The sequence below is a fragment of the Cetorhinus maximus genome, chromosome 6 (genome assembly GCF_964194155.1).
Source record: "Cetorhinus maximus chromosome 6, sCetMax3.hap1.1, whole genome shotgun sequence".
Classification (NCBI taxonomy): domain Eukaryota; kingdom Metazoa; phylum Chordata; class Chondrichthyes; order Lamniformes; family Cetorhinidae; genus Cetorhinus; species Cetorhinus maximus.
This window is the reverse complement of record NC_135884.1, coordinates 28893321-28915359: the sequence shown is the minus strand read 5'-3', so window position 1 is coordinate 28915359 and position 22039 is coordinate 28893321. Positions and strand designations below refer to the sequence as shown.

At 40.8% G+C, this 22039-nt stretch overlaps 1 protein-coding gene across 2 annotated transcripts in view; it reads left to right on the top strand.

The window, feature by feature from the left end:
• Nucleotides 1-21491, top strand: part of card19 (caspase recruitment domain family, member 19) — a 51840-nt gene extending 30349 nt beyond the window's left edge. For both annotated transcript variants that reach the window (XM_078543490.1, XM_078543491.1), the window contains exons 3-7: nt 921-1057; nt 10058-10211; nt 10900-10968; nt 13897-13968; nt 17163-21491. In XM_078543490.1, coding sequence (XP_078399616.1) covers nt 921-1057; nt 10058-10211; nt 10900-10968; nt 13897-13968; nt 17163-17278 — 548 coding nt within the window. In that variant the 3' untranslated portion in view covers nt 17279-21491. The remainder of the gene's footprint in view (nt 1-920; nt 1058-10057; nt 10212-10899; nt 10969-13896; nt 13969-17162) is intronic.
• Nucleotides 21492-22039: the final 548 nt, after the last annotated feature.

Genomic DNA, 22039 nt, shown 5'->3' with positions numbered 1-22039 from the left:
ATTGAACTGCACAAAATACAGCACTAAATACATTTTAAGCAGCACCTTTGTAATTTGATGGTGACAAACGGTTAATGCCATTTTGCCAATATCGGTGGCTTCCTATGTTAAGCACATATGCTGTAGTAACCTTTGTCAAAGCTGGAGGGGGAATACCTGCACGGAAATGGAGCCAAGTTTCCGACCACAGCTGGCTATTGCTATTACTGAATGTAGCTCTTTTCCACAGAGCGTTTCTTTTTAAACATCTCCCATTTTAATTCACCATTTGGCAATAGCCACTGTACAAAATTACATTTCTTACATTGTTTGAAAATGGTGCAAGGATATTGAAGGCTTTCTGCACATGTGAATTGTAATGGTTTTAATGTATGAATGCAGGTTTGTTGGTCAACGTGCCTAATATCACACACCACTTGAGGGGGGGAAAGGAACAATTCTAAATGGGATAGAGGAGCAAAGGGATTTAGGGGTACAGATTCACAAATCATTAAAAGTAGCAATGTGAGTTAACATGGCCATGTGCCTAAGATGTGCCAAAAAAACAGTTTAACTTTGTTCCCAGTCTTATGTGGCAGTGAAATTGCTTTTCACTTTATAGAAACTCCTATTTTATTGCAATCTGCAAAGTTGTTCCGAGTGGTTGCGATGAAATGGATTTGCCTGCACTGAAAAAGTGAACAATGATTAGTCTTAACGTTTTCAGTAGTTGTTTATCACATTGTGATGGTGGGGTGGTAGGGTGGTGGGGTGGGGGAGCATATAGTGGATAAACTGCAAAATCACTAAACAACCTCCAACACCCAGCTGATACTTAGGGTCATCGGGAGTGGAAGACAGTAACAACAACATGCTAAATCTGACTCTGACTTATTAACTGATGTCATCCAGATGTATGCTGATGTTGTGGTATTTTACAGACTACTGCAAGCGGCTGGAAAAGGATGAACAGTTTCTGACGAATGAAGGTTCACTCAATGAGAAACTGGTGGACAAAATCGTTCTTCACCTCTACAGAATCTATCCCCAAATTCTGAATAATGCAGAAGCTGAAATGGTAGGAGAAGTGTATATATTATGTTACTACGTGCTAATAACATGCAAGCTTATAACCCTCTGAATGGTTTTGTTGTGTTACTGGTGAATGTGTATTGTGAGCTCATTAATTTTTTTTAAAGTACAGTGGTATTTCGATGACACAGCTCATTACTGTGTTGTCTGCCGCAGGGTTGTTTTATGACCACACCCAGTGTTAATTGCTTCGCAAACGAAATCCCAGAGGGAAACTTGACTTACAGGCCATGCCCTTTTTTTTGTATTCTGAAAAAGAGAAGACGACGTACCAATCTCAGCAGTAAGAGGCTCAGTAACACTTTTTTTGGGATTTTAAAATTAAAAGTAAAAGCTTTATTAACAAGAATAAAAGAAAACTTAAGCACACAAAATTACAGTTACACAATTAAGGTTAATTTTACAAAACATTCCCCAAATAGACACTCTACTTGGTCAGACCCACAAGTACATACCTCCAGGCAACACTCCCTTATATGTTAACTATAAAGAAATCCAGTAGTGTTACATAAGGCAAACCGTTGTAGCTTCAATAAGGACATACCTCATGACTTTTCCCTCTTCCACTCTGCAGTGGAATCCACTTCAGAGTAAAACTGCTGCAGCCCGAGACTTTTCTGGCTTGACTGGATGGCTGATTCAGACTGCACCTCCTCCCAGCCCATAGCTCCAGCTACAGCTCAGCAGCTGAAACAGCTCCAGCTATCTCTCCATAACTAAGCTCTCCACAGTAACTCTAAAGTACCTTTTTGCCTTTCATCTCTGGTTCCATTGTTCTCACACCTCTTTGAAACTCAAATCCTTTCAAATATAAAATCTTTTATGTCTCTTTGTTTATTCTTCTTTGCTTTCTGGTCAATAAAATATAATATCCCTATTACTATTTAACTATGGACTCCTGCAAGATGCAAACATATTTCTTGTTATCTCTGACTCCCCTTTTTGATATTGAAACAAATTCTCAACTTATCTAAAAATGCAAATGTTAGATCTAACCTATTTACTTGTACCTCAAACTTAACACCTCTATCCTTTTCATGTTTTAAACACCCCAGACAACCTGGCTCCTATTAAACTCTGCCCAGCTTAATTAATTCACACACACACACACATAAACACACACACACACAATAACACAATAGTCCCCAAAAATATTTTAAAAATAACAGCCATTCTCACAGTTGTTAGAAGAATTAATATCTGCAACTCTCTGTGACTCTCTATTGTCAAGGGTGACAATGCAGGGAGGAAACATCAGAAGGTAAATTAAGCCAGAGAGCACTTTTTGTCACCACCTTCTGGGTGCTTTCAAACAGCTTTGTAACAGGAGAGGAATGGCCTGGGATTAGGGCATGATGTGAGGGAACTGAAAGAGAGAGATAATCATAGAGATCATATCACAGAGGGAGGCCATTTGGTCCACTGTGTCTGTGCTGGCGTTCACACTTTAGCTAACACCTCAGCTGGAACTATCTAATCAAATTCATTACTCTCCCCTTTAGCTATATCCTTTAATCTACTTGCTTTTCAAATGCATATCTAATTCCTTTTTAATTGATGTTAGTCCGTGCCTTATTTGGCTTTTGTGGTGGAACATTCCGTATTCGAATAACTGTGCACAAAAAAATGTTTCCAACCTCCCCCTTTGTTGTTCTCGTGATAAAGCTGAGCTTATGTCCCCCCCCATCCCTTTAGCACTGATTGAGCAATCGCTGAAAACATTATTAACAGAAAATACTGCAAACACTCAGCAAATCACTCACCACCTGTGGCTGGAACAGACAAGTGAGTGTAGGTCCTTGAATTACATATGACTTAGGAGCAGGAGTAGGCCATTTGGCCCTTTGAGCTTGCCCCGTCATTCAATGTGATCGTGGCTGATCTGATTGTGGTCTCAGCTCCACTTTCTTGTTTGCCCCTGCCCCCCACCACCCCACCATAACCCTTGACTCTCTTGTCCATCAAAATTTTAACTCGGCCTTGAATAAATTTAAACACCCAGCCTCCACTACTTTCTGGGGAAGAGGATTCCACAGACTAACAACCCTCTGAGAGAAAAAGTTTCACGTCAACTCTGTCATAAAAGGTAGACCTCTTATTCTTAAATTATGTCCCCTAGTGTTAGTCTCCCCCACAAGAGGAAAAAACAAATTCTAAAACATTCACTTGTTCTCTCTACTAATATTGTTCAACCTGCTGAATATTTTAAAATTTCTGTTTCTGTTTTTGCAATATTTTTCTTTTTACTTTCAATATTCATTCTCTCAAAAGCTTTCACGATTTTGAAAATTTCCATTTGATTCCTTTCTAAGCTTCTGTGTTCCAGTGCAAAAAGCCACAGTTTTTGAAAACTTTTTAACTCCTCTGCCCAGTATCATTCTAAAGAATTTTTGTTGTAACCATCCTATACACTTAACATCCTTCCCATAATGGGGTATCCAGAACTGCATGCAGTACTCAGTGCCCAGTGAGAATTCACTATTAATGCAAGTCATGAGACCATAAATCCCATTTGCTTTTTTGATGGTCTTTTCGATCTGCACACTTTTAAAGGTTTATTGAACTGCATCGCTAGATCTTTCTGTTCCTCCACTCTTTCAATAATCTATTTGGGGTGTACTTTATTATATATATTTTTCAAAATGTATAACTTTAACATTTATCTGCACTGAACAAATATTTTGAAGGGAGGAATCTGCTACCTTAACCAGGTGGCATTCTTTGTGAGGTGTTACAGTGAATGTAACAGTTGTTGGGGATTAGGTCAGGAAAGAAGGGAAAGTGTAAAAAAAAACATGGTGAATACAAGGCTGGAAAATAAATTGCAGCCCCTTCTCTAACCTATTGCATAGCCTCCTTCTTAACCTCATTCTTTGCAGGATCTGAAATCCGTATAACTCTTTATTTCTCTTAGGGGAGAATTTTCTCCCTGTCGGTAGGGGGGTTGGGCAGGAGCTGGCGCGGGCAGGCGCGCAGCCAATTGCCGCCCACGATCAGCTGCACGCCGCCATTTAATGTGGGCGGGCCAATTAAGGCCCACCCAGCGTGATGCGCACTCGGAAGCGCTGAGCGCTCCCTGTGCGGCCGGGGGAAGTAGACTGAGTCGCATGTGTGCGAAAGAGCGCAGAAATCTCCCTGAGGCACGGAGCTGCCTCAGAGAGATTAGTTTGATTTTTAAAAATTTTAATAAAGAAGAAACAAAAATTAAAGACATTGTCCCCTCATGTGACAGTGTCACATGAGCTGGGGCATATCAATGAATTTTATTAAAAATTTTTATTACTTCAAAAACCTTCACGAAACCTCATCCTGCCCATGGATGAGGTTTCATGATAAATGCATAGGCCGCCTGGGCTCTTAACCTGCCCGCCAACCTTAAGGTTGGATGGACAGCTCAGTTAGGTATTTTAATTGATAGTTAAATGGCCTTAATAGGCCTTTGACAGTTCGGCGGGCACGCAGCCGACTCCGGTGTGTGCCCATTGAACTGAGGATCTGAATGACGCGTGGTGACTTCGAGACGCACACCCGATGTCACCACACGTCATTTTACGCGTCGGCGAACGGGGCCCGTCCCCGCAGACTGACCCCAAGATTCTGGCCTTAGTGTTTCCTCCTTCATACAATCTTTATCCACTCTTTGCTATTGGACCTGTCTTGCCAGTCCTCATCTCTAGATCTGCTACCAGAAAATAGGGAATATGTGGCCTAGGATCCCTTACCCTGAGATTGGTAAGTTATTGTATAAAGACACAAATGGAGACATACTTGAGTATACAGCTCCACGGTTGAGTTAGCCCTTACGAATTATATTGCATTAACCGTATTCTTTGGGTGCTTTTGTCAATGTTCTTTGTCATCCTCTTTAAGAAAATATTCATGAGATGTCTGCTTTTCATTCCACTATAATTGTTTTCTAGGTCCTTTTCATCATTGCTAACCACCTGAACTCCCTTAGGATTAGGGCAAAGTCCAAATGAGAATCTGATGACAACCTATTTTTGTGAATATGATGAAAATGATAAACTGAGTGCTGCACTAGTAAAACCATTATGTAATGTTTCCTCAATCAGGTATCACATAATAACTGGATAAATCAAAATATACCCCAGTTGTGAAATGGACAGTCTGAGGCTAAGTTTTCAGCTATTTTCTCTCCGATCCGAATGCATTTTGAGTCTAGACTTCTGCAATATAGGTTCTGATTTGAAATGAGTCACCGTGGGTACAAGAAGTTGAATTTCCTGATGGAAAACATTTAACAATTGCTACATAATTTGGTGCAATTTAATTATCTTCCGTTAGTGTTCTACTAAAGATACTATTTGTTACAGGCTTATAGTTTCTTGTAACTTATCACATATGTTGGACTACTCTATTTTAAATACAACCTAATACCATTGTGAACAGACTATTTTCTTTCTGGTACTTGAGTTTCTGAATTAAAACTGTCTGACTCTTCCTGTTTTGTTTTATTCATTTATGGGATATGGGCGTCACTGGCTAGGCCAGCATTTATTGCCATCCCTAATTGCCCCTTGAGAAGGTTGATTGATGAACAAAAAGGCATGACATTCATTAGCATGAATCTTGCTTATTAAGATTAAAGCATCATTCCATTTAAGATTAAAATTTCTTGTCAGTGCAAGTAACTTTTTTGTATTCTTCAATTCAGGTTGCCTTCCAAATTATACATTAACTAGTGACAATTGCCTGGTTAGAGTCCTGTTCATTTTCAACATAAATGAAGAGGCACTTTAAATGCTAATTGTGAGCAGTTACTTTTGCTTTAACATCTTCCTTCTGTTGTGGGGTTCTTAACTGATGTTATGACTAATGCAGTTGGTAAAGCGGAGTTATTGAAAGATCCCGGAGGGAAACTTTACACAACTGTCATAACCTATAATTTTAAATGTTATGTTTGAAATGCAACTCTAAATTCAGGAATCAGTTTGAGGTTTCACATTAAACTAAATGAACCATTTTATTAATTTACACAGGTTAAAATATATATACACATGGCTACAAATTGCTACTATCATAACTTTTAACTAATTCCCAAACTAATCTCCATTAAGGCAACAGCAATCCATAGACTTAACCAGACACCAGACAAAACATTTTCACCTTATGAATTCAAAATGAGGTTCTTTTCACTTTGGTTCCTGTGGAGCCAGTTGGAGGCTTGCAGCTGCCTTTTGGTCTGACATTGCCTCTGCTCTGCACACCCAAAAGATGCTGAAGTTATACCTACCGCTCCCACTGAATGTTAATTCTCATTGTATTAACAACCTCTGAACTAAACCTCTCTAACAATAAAACCCCTTTCATAGTACCAATTTTATTAGTAACATAAACATATGGCTTGGTATCTGCTAGATAGGTGTCATTTTTCATCCCACTTCTTGAATGCTTTTCAAAAAATGCAGATGCACGCTATCTTCCTTACATATAAAAACTAATACACATCAAAGCACCCAGCCTAGCTGGCTTTAATCCAATTAGGACACACCCACAGACTAAACCTCTATTTTAAAAGAAAAATATTTTCCAAAATATTATATACATTAATAGCTTCATGACAATTGATTACCTTGTTTATTAAGGCTTTTATTTTAAGGTCAGCAAGGTTTCTGAAAATCTGTCAGCAAAATGTTGATCGAGAAATTAACTGCACAATGGAGGTGAAGCATAGCTTCTCATACAGGTAGGGGTGTGTTACAGTTCACTCAGGGAGTTCAAGTTGTTGTGGCAACATGCACTTTTACATGCCTGTTGCAATCTGGAGCCACAGACAGTGATGGTAGAGGCTCCAACTTTGTTTCTATCACATGGCTGACCAGGAATCTCTCCCGCTCTTACCGCCTGCCATTGGCATGTGTTGGAAGGAATTGCAGTTTGATACTCAACCTGAAATAAAAACAGAAAATGTTGGAAAAACTCAGCAGGTCTGGCAGCATCTGTGGAGAGTAAAACAGAGTTAACATTTCGAGTCCTTATGACTCTTCTTCAGAGCTAAAGAGAAGTAGAAATGTGATGGATTTTATGCTGTTTAAGAGGGGGTGAAGCAGACAGAGCAGAATAGAGGGGCAGTGATAGGTGATAGCTCAGGAGAGATTGACATAGGCGTCATGGACACAAGACAAAGGGAGTGTTAATGGTCATGTTAAAGACTAAAGAAGGTGCTGATAGTGGCATAAAGGTAAGATGGCAGAATGTGTTAATAGGAGAACAAGGGGTCAGTGCTTTGTGAAAGCACCACATAGAAACAAGTGACAGATGGCCCTGTCGGTCGGGGGGAGGGGGTAGTTGGGGGAAAAATTATTTAAAAATGTTTAAATATATATTGTGTATATATAAAGATAATTAAATAAAAATGAATAAAAATAAAATAAATGGATTAAAAAATGGGTCAAGATGGAGGAAAGAGTTCATGGTCTGAAGTTTTTGAACTCAATGTTAAAGCCAGAAGCTGTAACATACCTAATTGGAAGATGAGATGCTGTTCCTCCAGTTTGCGTTGGGCTTCACTGGAACATTGTAGCAGGCCAAGGATGGACATGTGGGGATGAGAGCAGGATGGTGTGCTGAAATGGCAAGTGACAGGAAGGGCTGGGTCATGCTTGCAGATTGAACAAAGGTATTCTGCAAAGTGTTCACCCAGCCTGCGTTTGGTCTCCCCAGTGTAGAGGAGACCTCACTGGGAACAGTGAATACAGTAGACCAAATTGAATGAGGTACAAGTGAAGGTGAAGGGGTGAGGGTAGAGGTGTGGGAGATGGGCTTGACATGGTTGAGGGCCCTATCAACCACTGTGGGGGGAACCGTCGGTTCAGGAAAAAGGAAGACATGTCAGAAGCGCCATTTTGGATGGTATCATCATTGGAACCGATGTGACGGAGGTGAAGGAACTGAGAGAATGGGATTGAGTCCTTACAGGAAGCAGGGTGTGAGGAGCTGTAGTCAAGGTAGCTGTGTGAGTCGATGGGCTTGTAATGAATATTGGTAGACCATCTATCACCAGAAATGGAGACAGAGAGGCCAAGAAAGGGAAGGGAACTGTCGGAGATGGAACATGTGAAGGTGAGAGAGGGGTGAAATTGGAAGCAAAATCGTTACATTTTTCCATATCCAGCCTGTTTGGCTGCGTTGTGAATGCACCTTCCTTAGCCAAACAGTTCCAGAATGTGGCTTGAACCTGGAGCTCTGGCTCAGGGACAGAGACACTACCCTTAGAGCCACAAGATCTCTTCACTTAAAGATGGCACTGCAGTCATCAATGACAGAGGCACAGGAATGTGTGCAAACTTTAATTTTCATTTTGCCTAATTAAATATCAGGACACGGCTGAAAATTAAAAAGAAAGATTTGCATTTATATAACACCGTTCACAGCCAAAGTGCTTTACTGCACTTTTAAAGTGGGAATCGGGGTAAAACTCTCCACTAGTTAGAGTCATGCCTAGCACAAAGGAAGATGGTTGTAGTTGTGGGAGGTCAATCATCTCAGCTCCAGGACATCACTGCAGGAGTTCCTCAGGGTAGTGTCCTAAGCCCAACCATCTACGGCTGCTTCATCAATGACCTTCCTTCCATCATAAGGTCAGAAGTGGGGATGTTCACTGATGATGTTCAAGCACAATGTTCAGCACCATTTGTGACTCCTCAGATATTGAAGCAATCCATGTCCATTTGCATTAAGAACTGGACAACATTCAAATTTAGGTTGATAAGTCGCGAGTGACATTTGCACCACACAAGCCCCAGACAATGACCATCTCCATCAAGAGAGAACCTAACCATCTCCTATTGATATTCAATGGTATTACCATCACTGAATCCCCCACTATCAACATCCTGGGGGATACAATTAACCAAAAACTGAACTGGACTAGCCATATAAATACAGTGGCTACAGGAGAAGGTTAGAGGCTGGGAATTCTGCAGAGAGTAATTCACCTCCTGACTCCCCAAAGCCTGTCCACCATCTAGAAGGAACAAGTCAGGAGTGTGATGGAATACTCCCCATTTGCCTGGATGAGTGCAGCTCCAATAACACTCAAGAAGCTTGACACCATCCTGGACAAAGCAGCCCGCTTGATTGGCATCTCATTCACCAGCTTCAACACTCACTCCCTCCACCACTGACACACATTGGCAGTAGTGTGCACCATCTACAAGGTGCACTGCAGCAACTCACCAAGACTCAACAGCACCTTCTAAACCTGCGACCTTTAGCACCTAGAAAGACGAGGGCAGCAAATGCATGGGAACCCCACCACCTGCAAGTTCCCCTCCAAGCCACAAACCATGCTGACTTGGAACTATATCGCCATTCCTTTACTGTTACTAGGTCAAAATCCTGGAACTTCCTTCCTAACAGCACTGTAGGTGTACCTACACCACATGGACTGCAGTGGTTCAAGAGTGTGGTTCACCACCACCTTCTCAAGGGCAATTAGAGATAGGCAATAAATGCTGGTCTAGGCAGTGATGCCCACATCCTGTGAACAGCTTAAAAAAAGTGCAGATATTGTTGGAATGTGGGACACCCAGCAGCCAATGTGCATGCAACAGTGTCCCACAAACAACATTATGGCAAAGGCCACATAATCTGTTTTTTAAGTATTGCTTAAGATCTAGATATTGGCCAGGACATCAGGGAGAACTCCCCTGCTCTTCCTTGTATAGTGTCATGGGATCTCTTATTTCTCTGAAAGGGAAAATAGGATTTCTGTTTATTGCTGCATCTGGAAGACTTCACGTCTGACAATGCAGCACTCCCTCAATATTGACTGGAGTATCAGCCTCCTTTTGTGCTCAATTTCTTGGCGTGGGATTTGACTCGAGGTGAGAGTGCTACCCACTGACCCATTGCTGACATCATTAGGATAAATGGTCCAGTGTCAAACATTGGTAAATTATATGTCCTTCTATGTTGCTCATCTTACAATATCCATACTGAACCTTGCAGTTTCTTCCAACAGTTCCGAAATGTAAACACTCCAGTGTGTGCAAGAGTATCTGAGCTCCTCCTTCATCTGAAGAACAAGAACAACAGAGCCTGTAAGGAATTTTACAATGCTTTAGAGACAAATGATGCACAGATATATCAAAACCTGCCAAGCAAATGTCTGGCCAGTAAGTTTTTGATTTCATGAAAATATTAAGTAAAGTTGTTGGATTTACTTGTAATACTGGATTTTATGCAAACTCTAATAGTTAACACGAGTTAATTGTACAAGGCAATTTTTTCTGTATGACACAAACCATGGACCACATCAGAGTTAATTTTGATGTAAACCGGAATGTGCTGATCAGTTATTTTTTGATGACTTAATGCCCTTGTGCTATATTTCAATAATAATCTTAACCTGATTGTAGTTGGAGGTCTACATTTAGTTTTAATCACTATCCAGTGACCTGCAAGTAAGGATGTGTGAATATTGGTTGGGCCTAGCATTGGGTCTGGCTGATTTCAGTGTAATGAAAATTGGGCAAACTCTGTAAAAATACGAATCTAGCTGAAGATGAAGAAAATTACCACATTATGATTTCACTTTTTGTGACTTTATCATGACGGAAGTCATGCACATCTAATTACTTTCCTCCCTAAAACAAAAAATAGGTTTGCCCAAAAATGTTGTTGTGATGACCACCAGGCTACCTTTAAAGCCTTGCATGGTGTGGTTGCACCTAAGTTCAATATAAGCAACCTTTTGGAGTTTGCGATGTCTTAATCAGTTCTGTCACACAACCATTTATATTGGAATAATATACATAGTGCACGAAAGTGAAACTAAATAAAATGCATTAATTTCTTTCGCAGAAACAACAGGATCAGTGGGAGTTAACATGGATACCTACCATAGGGAGAAATACATACTCAATGACAGGGGTAATTTGTTTTTAAAATATATTTTTTGAAGGTAAATGAGCAGTTGATATAAAAATGTGTAAGAACACTCTGAACTTCTGTTTTATATAATTACTGTGTTTGATTCACATTAGTATTGTGTCAAGATGAATGCTTCACGAGAAGGAGTGCTGTGGGGAAAGTTCACAGGAATCATTTTGAGAGCATATACTTTAGCAATATGTAATTATTAATAAAATTACGTAAATTAAAGTAAGTTTACATCTCCGTCCGTTTAAAGGTTTTGTTTCACCAGCAATTATGTCAGTATTAAAGTCTGTGCAGCAATTGGAATTGTCCCTCCCTTTCAGAGTGCTAAAGCGTTTTGATATGAAGTGAGATTATGTGGGAGAGATGGACACTGACTCCTTCATTTTCCATCATGGAGCTTGGTGCTAGATTTAACTATAGCCTTATTTTAACTATCAACTTCCAAGGAGTGGCAATCACAGTTGGATTGCCACTCCGTTCCTTTTTTCTACCTTAGCCAGGAGCTGTACATTTCTCGCCCAACCTTCCGACCCAGGCCTGGTGAGAAATGTGCAGTACAGTGGCTTCCCAAGGCCTTCCAGGGTAGGGCAGCAGCGGCAGGGGAAGTGAAGGCACTAGCTGCCATAAAGCAGGTGAAATTTAAAGGCCCCAGCCACTTTGAGAAGCCAAAGAGAAGGTAAATGGGTAGGATGAGGGGGGAGGGGGTGATAGGTCGGGCGGGTAGGATGGGCCGGGGAAGAGAGAATGAGTTGGCTGGGGGATGGTGGTCGGTGGGATAGGGTGAAGGGAGGTTTTGGGTGGCCAGTCAAGGGGATGGGGGTGGGGGGAGTGGCTGGGTGGTCGGCAGGTTGGTGAGGAAGGTAGTCGGGGGCATGGGGGAGGACAGGATGCCAGGATGGGGAGCAAGTTGGGGGACAGTCAGGGGTGTGGGAGGGTAGTTGGGTGGATGGGGGGCAGGATGGTTGGGGCGGAGTTGGGAAGATAGTTGGGGTGAAGGAGGGGTTGGAAGGATAGTTGAATGGGAGTGAATCGGGGTAGTTGGGTGGGTTGGGAGGGTAGTCAAGGGGAGTTGGGAGAGTACTCGGGGGTGCAAGGATGATGGGGCATCGGGCGGTCAGTACTATAGTTCCGCAAGAGTTAGAAGTGGTTTTACTCCTAACTTTGCCTGGGTAACTATTCTGCTACAACAGTCGGAGCTGTCTGAAGTCTCCGATTTAAATCGGAGTAACAGATGGTTCCCTGTCCAGGATAATTGCCTTTCAGAAGCTTAAACTTCCTGGACAATTCCCATACAGCCTTTGCAGGGGGACTTCTGGGGGGTTTACCCCAGCGCGTACCTCTGGGGTACAATCCCCCGAAGTTCAGAAGCTCTAGGCTTACATGTGTTACCCGCAGTGGTCTCCCCAGTTCCACTCCATATTGTATGGCAGCTGTGGGTGAGAGAAGGTGGCGCATGACAGTTTCTCAGTATTTACTTCGTCTATTAATAAATCTCAAACATTTAATTACTCTTTCATGAAAGACTACTTTTTTGTTGAATGCTTGAAGTGTACTCAATAAAGGGGTTTGTATTAAAAATATGGCAGCTTTGTCAAAATGTTTAATTTAGTGCGTTATTCTTGTTTTACTGATCATTGTAATCAGATTAACGTTGGCTGCTGTATCTGGAATGTTATGCACCTGATCTTAATCACTTTGAGATGTGAAACCTTTCACGAAAGTTAACTGCAGCCAGCTTTCTATGATGAAAAAAGAATGAAGGACCCAGGGTGAAGTTGGAACACCTTTCCCTGGTGTTTTTGAAACAGAACGCTTATTCACTGCAGTTATATATCTATTAAATTGCGGAATGAGTTACACTGTGGATTTTTGAGGAAATTCAATTTCTTTGATGATGGATATTCTAGCACCTGTGTGAAGAACGAAACAACCACAAGTGGAACTGGCTGAATTTTTTTACCTGACTCGAATGCAAATGGTTAATCCTTTCCTGTCCGTTCCCTTTTTTTGTAATTAGCGATTCCTGGCTTGTTTTCTCTGTCCTGAATGGGAAAGAAGGATTAAAAGATTCACTGTCGTTTAACTCTACCCAACACTGCAAATGCAGTGATCTGCTTCGTACAGCTCAAATATGATGTTTAATACATGAATGCTGTAGCCAGTTCTGTATGTTATCGAACCACAATCTTATGTTTACATGCATTCCATCGTGTTCATTTCCTATTGGCATTTTAGGCTGAGAAATCGATTTCCCTTTGTACCCCCAAGTTATTTTAAATCAACTTACTGTACCTCTCTTTAGGCTGCCCTGTGTTTTGCACTGTTCTCAAACTAATAGAGTAGCCAAGCAACAGACTCTGCAAATGTTGGTGGTATGTCAGCCTGTAGCTTGAGATGCCTGTGATGGCTTGTTTTTGCCTTTATTGCAGACTGTGGCCCTTATTCTGTGCTCCTCCCTTCTCAATAGCACTGCTGAGTTTAGTAACTCACTATATAGCTATTAGAGTGAGCTGTATGTCAGAGTGAATTGAAGCACCAACATTATGTTCCAACATTCAAACTGAACCTGTGCAAATATATTTTTACTTTTTCTTAATGTTTTCCATTCTGACATAAGTTAGAGTGTATACCCAGGAGAGCCTAAATATATTCCATGTGTGTATGGTGAAATGGTTCTGGTTCCATGAACTAAAGACATAGAAATGTTTTTATTTATCCATTTATAGTATGTGGGCATTACTGACTAGGCCAGCATTTATTGTCCATCCCTAATTGTACTTACTACAAGCTTCAGAGCTCTTGTTTCCTTTCTCGAGCTTACTTTATAAATTGAGTAAAGAGACCCAACAATCTAATTCAAACACTTGATCTAAAATCCATACTAAAGTGTGTGTCATTGAATGTTGCATTCATTTTCAGGTCCTGTGTTTTTTCTGGCTTGCTTTAGTGTGGCAGCAGGATTGGCTTTCCTTCTGTATTACTGCAAAGAAGGTAAGAGTGTATAATGAATTAAGGAAGTGATGAATTAAACTCACGTTAAAATGTCAGGTCTTCCCCAGGTGGACATGAAGGTTTTACTTTTATTATTAGGTTAACGATGATGGCAGAAAAGACTGAAGAATGCATAGCTTTTCTGCAGTTACAGTGTCTTATAGTTTACTAACTCGAGTTATGAGTGTGAGTAAACCTCTGGCCCTATATCATCATAGTGAAAACTAAGGGCAGAATCTTCGGGTCAGTGAGCAGGAGTGGGGCCTGCTCGCCGACGCGTAAAATGACACATGGTGACGTTGGGCGTGCGTCCCAACATCACCGCGCATCATTCAGACCTTGATTGCGGTGGGTGCGCACCGCAGTCGGCTGCGCACCCGCCAACTATCAAAGGCCTATTAAGGCCATTTAAATATCAATTAAACTAATAAACTGAGCTGCCCGTCCAACCTTAAGGTTGACGGGCAGGTGAAGAGCCCAGGCGACCTTTACATTTATCATGAAACCTCATCCATGGGCGGGATGAGGTTTCATGAAGGTTTTTAAAGTTTAATAAAAATTTTTAATAAAATTCATTGACATGTCCCAGCTCATGTGACACTGTCACTTGAGGGGACGTCTTCAAAAATGTTTTTCTTTATTTAAATTTTTATATATCAAACTGACCTCCCTGAGGCAGCTTTGTGCCTCAGCGAGATTTCTGTGCTCTTTTGCACGCATGCGCAAAAGAGCGCAGGCCCCGACTCTCCCTACTCCCCCCGCCCACACAGGGAGTGCTCAGCGCTTCCATGTGCTCATCACGCTGAGCGGGCCTTAATTGGCGGTGTGCAGCCGATCGTGGGCAGCAATTGGCTACGCGCCTGCCCACGCCCACTCCCGCTCAACCTCCCCCCCTGACGGGGAGAAAATTCTGCTTTAAGAATTTTTCTGCATTTATGTGTTATGAAGCGAATTCCTAATTTCACACCAATGTTCTAAGTAATTGTTGCAGGGACTACTTTTTTTATCAGGCATTATTTGCCCATTATCCATTTGATCAAAACAGCAAATCTATCATATGTTAGTGTAGATTCTGTTTGCATCTGAAGAAGTTAAGCTTAAAACCTCATTCAATTGAAATATCAGAGTTGGTTGGTACGTGTGTTGCCGTTAAAGGGCAAAAAATAACATTGCAGATATGAACTGTAATGCCCTGTACCTGGCAACTTATATTTTTATGGAGCTCTTTATTTAATGAAAGACATCAGGAAACACTCTACAGAGCAGAGTGAGCAAGAAAGGAAAATGGGAACACAAAAATCCTGTGGGGTGGAATGAAAAGAAAAGTCAAAAAGAATTGGATGGATTTTGACAACAATGATGGAGGTGACAAGTCTGAAGGATTCGAGAGGGGGTTATAAAGTACAGCAACATGATGACTAAATGATTAACTACTGGTGGTGTAGCTAAGGGAGCAGAGGCTGAAAAGTAGATGACTGTTTGAGGAGCGGAGCATGCACACTGAGTTGTGTGATTTAAGCATATTGCTGAGGTAGGGCGGGGTGAGACTCGGAGGTAAATGGAAAGGGGAAAAAGATCTTGAAATCTATTTGCCAGGGTGCATGAGGCACCATAGCCTGGCAAGGGCATCATTGATCAGTACATAGGATTTTGTGAATGAATTGCAATTTGTGGAGATTGGAGGCTGACTACTGGAGAATTCAAGCCCATCGGTGACAATTAGAATTCGGGTTTTGTAGTGGTGGGATTAGAGGCCAGTGATGTTGCAAAGGTGGAATGAAGTTGTCCTGGTAATGGATGTGGGGAAGGAACAAGTAATTGTATGTCATTTTAAGAACTATGTTCAGAAAGGGTCAATGGCTCTGTTTGTTCTCTTGTCACACATATTTCAGTGGTTGCTGCTTAACATAAGAAATAGAAGCAGAAGTAGACCACACCACCCCTCAAGCCTGCTCCACCATTCAGTACAGTCATGGCTGATGCCTGCCTCACTCCCCTTTCCTGCCAGCTCTCATTACCTCTTACTTCTCTAAGGGACCAAAAATCTTTCTATCTCTGCCTTAAAATTAAAGCTAACACTCCAATGTGGCACTGTAGAAGGTGCCACCTTTCAGATAAGACATTTAATTGAGGCCCCATCTGCCTGCTCAGGCTGATATTAAAAAATCCCACAGCACTGTTTCAAAGTACATCAAGGGAGTTATCCCCGGTGTCCTGGCCCTCAATCAACATCACCAAAACTGATTATCTGGTCATCACTTTGCTGTTTGTGGGAGCATGCTGTGGGCAAATTGGCTGCCAAGTTTCATACATTACAACAGTGACTACACTTCAAAAGTACTTCATTGGCTGTAAAACACTTTGAGACGTTCGGTGGCCATGAAAAGCACTGCATAAATGCAAGTCTCTTTTTTTTAAGCATATTCAATAATGGAGCATCCACAATCCTCCAGGGTAGAGAATTCCAAAGATTCACAACCATTTGAGTGAAGAAATTTATCCTCATCTCAGTCCTAAATGATTGACCCCTAATCCTGAGACTGTTCCCCGTGTTCCAGATTTCCCAGCCAGAGAAACAATCTCTTGGTTTCTACCATGTCAAGCTCCTGCTCAAGCTGATGCATAAACTCAAAAGACAGGAAGGCTACTCTGTGGATCTCCCTCGCTGTAACACCAGGTCAAAACTCGATCAATAGATTGAGCTGCCAGTCATTTTTGCAGTGTATTTATTTTGTTTAATATCCAGTAGAGAAGCAAGCCCACAAATTCAGCTAAAATGTGATAAGAATATATTTCATCAAGCTGTGTGGATTAAATCTATTCAATCAATGATTTTAGCTACATCACACAATTCAACTGAAGTCCAAATTTATTGACAGTAAGGCAATGTAACAATATTAGTTTTGTTTTGAAAGAAACAATGTAACCAGGTCTCTTTCCATTGAAAGCATTGAAAATGAGCCACAAGCAGCACATAAGAAAATGCCTTTCGATAATTTCTCTCGCGACTGCTTACGAACTGACTGCAAATCAATTTATTCTGGTCTAGCCTAATGATTTATAACAAATATGAATTATTCATTTTATTTATCAATGATTCACAAAATTAATACTTTAAAGTTAGAAGGCAAACTAGTTATTTCTGTATTTGAAATTGGCATTGCATAGTGATTTATTTATAATTCTATCTGCAGATACTAAATTTGAAAATGCTGCAAAGAAGATCATAGGATTCTCTTCTCTTGGTGTTGGAAGACGAGCTAGAAGGTACTTGTTAGCGTACTTTGAAGACCAGTCAAAGAGGAACTAATGAAAGAGCAGCACTTCAGCGACTAGCATGCCTGCCTTGTCAACAAACGACTGGGAAACATATACTTTTGTTTTAAAGGACAGTTCTTCTGCCAATAGCAAAGATAGCTATGTTTATCTCTTCGTATTTGAAGTAAATGTGCTTCCCAGAAATAATACTACTGCCTTTCAGCACTGATGTGGGCCACAAACCTCAAATAAGACAATGATATAATCTGCATTATCAAGGAAAAGCATGTGGATTTTACCTCCTGCGCCCACACAGTGCCAGCAGCTAATACACAAAAACAGGGATTCAGCTATCCATCCTTCCTTGACTGGAAGTACTGTAATTTCAAGCTTTAAGTCAGCAATTTGGGAGGGTTCACTGACATTCAATAGAAAAAAATTCTAAGCGTTCAGAGATTTGCAATGAATGTTATGTCTTACTGCGAGCTCTTGAATTATTCTAGATTAGTTTAAAAAATCTGCAATTATACTAGTGCTGCAAGTGCAGTGACAGGACTATTAAAGCAACAATGATGCCTGCAGATATATCGTCTGCTTATGTAGCTAAGAGTGAAGGTAATGACAGCAGAGCTGCATGCAAACCTGCTCAGGGAGCTGAAGCGATTTTCTACTACTAATGATTTTTTAAAAAAAACTATCAGTAAATTCTAATTCATTGGAAAAGAAAGCAACCTTTTGTATGGCCAGAATTTTTTTAACAAAAGTATAAGACCAAATTCACAGTGATTACAGTTACAGTGTGTCTGTGAGAAACCTATTTGAGGTAACCAATCAATTTATTATATGCTTATATCAATACTGCCAAAGATTGTTAAGCTGCACTTTTAGCATAGAGAAAACAAAGGCTGGCACTTTGCTAGTGATTAAATGCACTATACTGATGGCATGAGAAGCTAATCTCTTGGTGAAAAGAGAGACAAAATAAGCACCATATGGATGCAGCTACAAGAGGCTTTAATTGAATGCGTGAAGAATGGGAATGCCATTTAGAATTTAGTCTCTGAAGTCTGGCAACATGGCGCTGACCTACCCATGCAGTACCTGCCTGATTTTGTGCCTAGTATTGCCATTATCCATTGTCAACTTAAACCTGGACAGTAATAAATAGTTTAAAGAGGCTTTTTCTATCCATAGTAAATTAGCAAATGGTCAGATATATTATCAGTTCTAAAGGCTCGCTCTTACATTAGTTGTTGTCGTCCTTTTGTTACTGATTTTCTCACTTCTAGAAAGCAACATTACCTCACCTTCTGCTGCTAGAATGAGGTTCTGACTGCTGATAGTTACCAGCACTGTTACTCCTTATGTCAGCAACCAACCACTGCTCTTCTACAATGAGTTGTTTTTAAAAATTGTTGCAGATTAGCTTGGCTTACAACTAGCTTTCTTTACAACCAGTTTGCAGTTTATCAGTAACTTCACCCTTGACACAGCAGAAACGGGATTGAAGACTTACTTTAACAAACTGCAAATGCTGGGTTTTTTTCTGCTGCGAAAATATTATTAATCTTCCAGTAACTCAAAGGACTGGGAACTAGTAGACACTTCATCTGTCTGATGTTTTTCTTGAAACTGTTTCCCTCATTGTTTGAACAGAGCATATAGGCCAGGAAGCAGGAAGTTGAGTCATACATTTTGATTCGAGCAGCTAATATACTTCTTTAATAACATAATTTAATATTTAAATTTGCAAATGAAAATCTCATTATGTTCCTGCAATTAAATGCAGGATATTAAAGAGTTTGACTATTCAGCAGTTTTCATGCTAGTACTGTTATAAATATACCTAATGGTAAGCATTCTCAGGACAGAATCATAACTTGTTCTCAAATGAAACAGCCTCATTTTTAAAGATGACAGTGTTAGAAATATTTCCTTTGTGGTACCTGTAATTTCATGTATGTGGTGGACTTTTAAAAAATTCATTTATAGGATGTGGGCTAGGCCAACATTTATTGCCCATTCTAAGTTACGCTTGAGAAGGTGGTGGTGGGCTGTTTCTAAGAGTTTATGAAGCTTATTTAGAAAACCCAAAGGTTCAGATTGACTAACATCCTGTTAGGATATGGTTACACTATGGTCTCACTCCGAGCTGTAAGATGCAAGAACCTTTGGTTATTGGCTTTTGTGACTTCAGGGAGTTTATACCAGAACACTTTTGATCATTTTGAAAAAGCGAGATCTACTGTTAGCAGATATTTCATCAGTCTGCTATTTCTCATGGAACACATAGTTATTGACTTGAATAGGAGATATATATCAGGAAGCAAAAATTGAAACATAAAGATTGAATGATTTGAACTACTGTCCTAGTGCATAATTCTTTCTTACCATAATGTAGTTTAACATTTTAAATGTTAAGGTTGTTTCCTTTCTGATGTCACTTCATGTGATGTATTATGCGATAAGGTGCTTAACAGTAGGATGTGCTTTTTCAAAAGTTGCTGCCACAGAGGTAGAAGAGAATTCTATTGTGAGTGGTTGTTAAATGTTGAGAATGGCAAAAAAGAAGTGGACCAAAGAGTATCAGTAAGGCAGTATACCTGGTAAAGTAACAAGGCACAGAGGGCACCCCCTGACTGAGGTGCCCCCCCCTCCCCCCAAACTTCCTTCCTGCTTTTTTTCAGGTAAGCCATAAAAAATAGGCTGCCCATTCCCACCCGCCTGCTCATGCCAACCCTCTGCCACTGTAAGTAGGTTCTCCCTACCCTATCATATCCCTGCATACATTTGATTACCTCCATTAAATCACTCCTTAACCTCTGCTCTAAGAAGAACTGTCACAACTTCTCTATTTTCTTCATTTAACTGAAGTCTCTCAATCCTGGTACCATTCTAGTAAATCCCTTCTGCACTGTCTTCAAGATCTTGACATCCTTCCGAAAGTACGGTGCCCAGAATTGGTCACAATATTCCAGCTGAGGTCTAACCAATGTAGATGCTCTTCTCATTTCATACATCCTAATGATCTTATAATGTCAAAAATTTTCATCTTTGCCATTGATGTAGAAGTAACGAAGACTGCCCATCAAACACATGGGGCAGAATTTCGCCCTTGTCGGGCGGGCTTGGTGGGGGTGGGTGGGGTCAGTCAGGAAGCTGACCGCCGCCCATGATCAGGCTGTGACCACGAGTTCACACTGGGCGGGCCTTGAAATGCATGCTCAGCGCTGCCTGTGTGGTGGGGGGAGGAGGGTGAGCGTGCAAGTTTGCGCATGCAGGGGGGATGCTGGAAAAGCTCCTTGAGGCACAGAGCTGCCTCAGGGAGATGAAGAGTTTTGAAAACGAAAAATAAAGAATTGTAAAATGTTAAAAAAAATGTCCCTTCATGCGACTCTGCCACGTGAGCAGGGACATGTTATTAATGAAATGTTAAAATTTTTATTTTATTTTTAATTGCTGTTGGAAACCTCATCCTGCCTGTGGATGAGGTTTTGTAAAAAATGCAAAGGCCGCTTGGCCTTTTCGTCTGCCCGCCAACCATAAGTTTGGACGGGGCAGCGAAAAAGAACATTTAATTGGAACTTTAATGGCCTTAATAGGCCTGTTATTTGACGCTGGGCGCGCTGCCAACTCCCGCACATGGCCGCCCACCAAAATGTTGCAAGAGTGTGCGATGACCTCGGGGCGCTCGCCCAACATCATCGTGCCCCATTTTACGCTCGTTCAGGTTGGGCGCGGTCTCGTCCGACGAGGTAAAAGTTCTGGCCATGTTTATTCAGGTGGGGCAATATGCTGGTAAACTGAATTATTCTCTGTTTCTTGATATGGGGACAGATTACTGGCTTGGCTGCTGGTTGCATTGCAGAGGGAAGCAGATTGATGACTGAAGTTAGTAGTTGGGAGAAGCCTGAGAGTCATTCACTTCCCTGTTTTTCCAAAAAGGGACACAATGCAGGAATGTGAAAGTAAACTGGGAGAGGAAATGTACATCTTTTTGTAAGTATTTGCTCGTTACAATTAGGAGTTAGCAGCATTGCATTTTCAATCATTAGAAATATCCCTCAATCATTAGATATATTCCTTTAGATTCTGCTTTTATTTCATTACATTAGCCTGTGATGATGCTGTATAGCATTTGGCAGTTCATTTGTGACATTTTGCAGTGCCATTACAAGTATGAAGTGTGAAATGACTGGCTTGAAATTTCCAATTCTTATAATTCCAAAGAAACATAGAACTGAAAAACATACACATTCTGATGAACACTTGTCAAAAAGATGCTTCCAACTTGGGGGTTTTAATTTTTGATACATAAACCCATCAAAGCTGTGTTCAATGGTAGTAATGATGGTGAAACTGTTGGCATTCACCATCATTACTCCTCTGAAACTGACAGCAACCTCTTGAGTCTGCCACTGTAACTGTGCAGTACAATGCACATTTCTCCAGGAACTATTTTACTGGAGAGAGTTTTGCTGTAGCATATCATATTTTTTATTAATTGTTCTAGGGATGTGAGCATCACTGGCAACGCCAGCATTTATTGCACATTCGTGATTGCCCTTGAGAAGGTGATGGCAAGCCACATTTTGCTCTGTACAAATACCCTTTCTTTCAATAACTCACAATTAGATGAAAAATATTTATTATCAGATTATTCTGAACCAAGTTTGTTTTTTTGCTGAATTAATCTGCCTTCAATAAGCTTTCAACTCAGTTTATTACATTATCATTATGAATCTGAAACCCAATTGTGTGGCTTATGAAGAGGAATCATTTGATGCTTGTTAAAAAATCCAGCAAGTGAAAA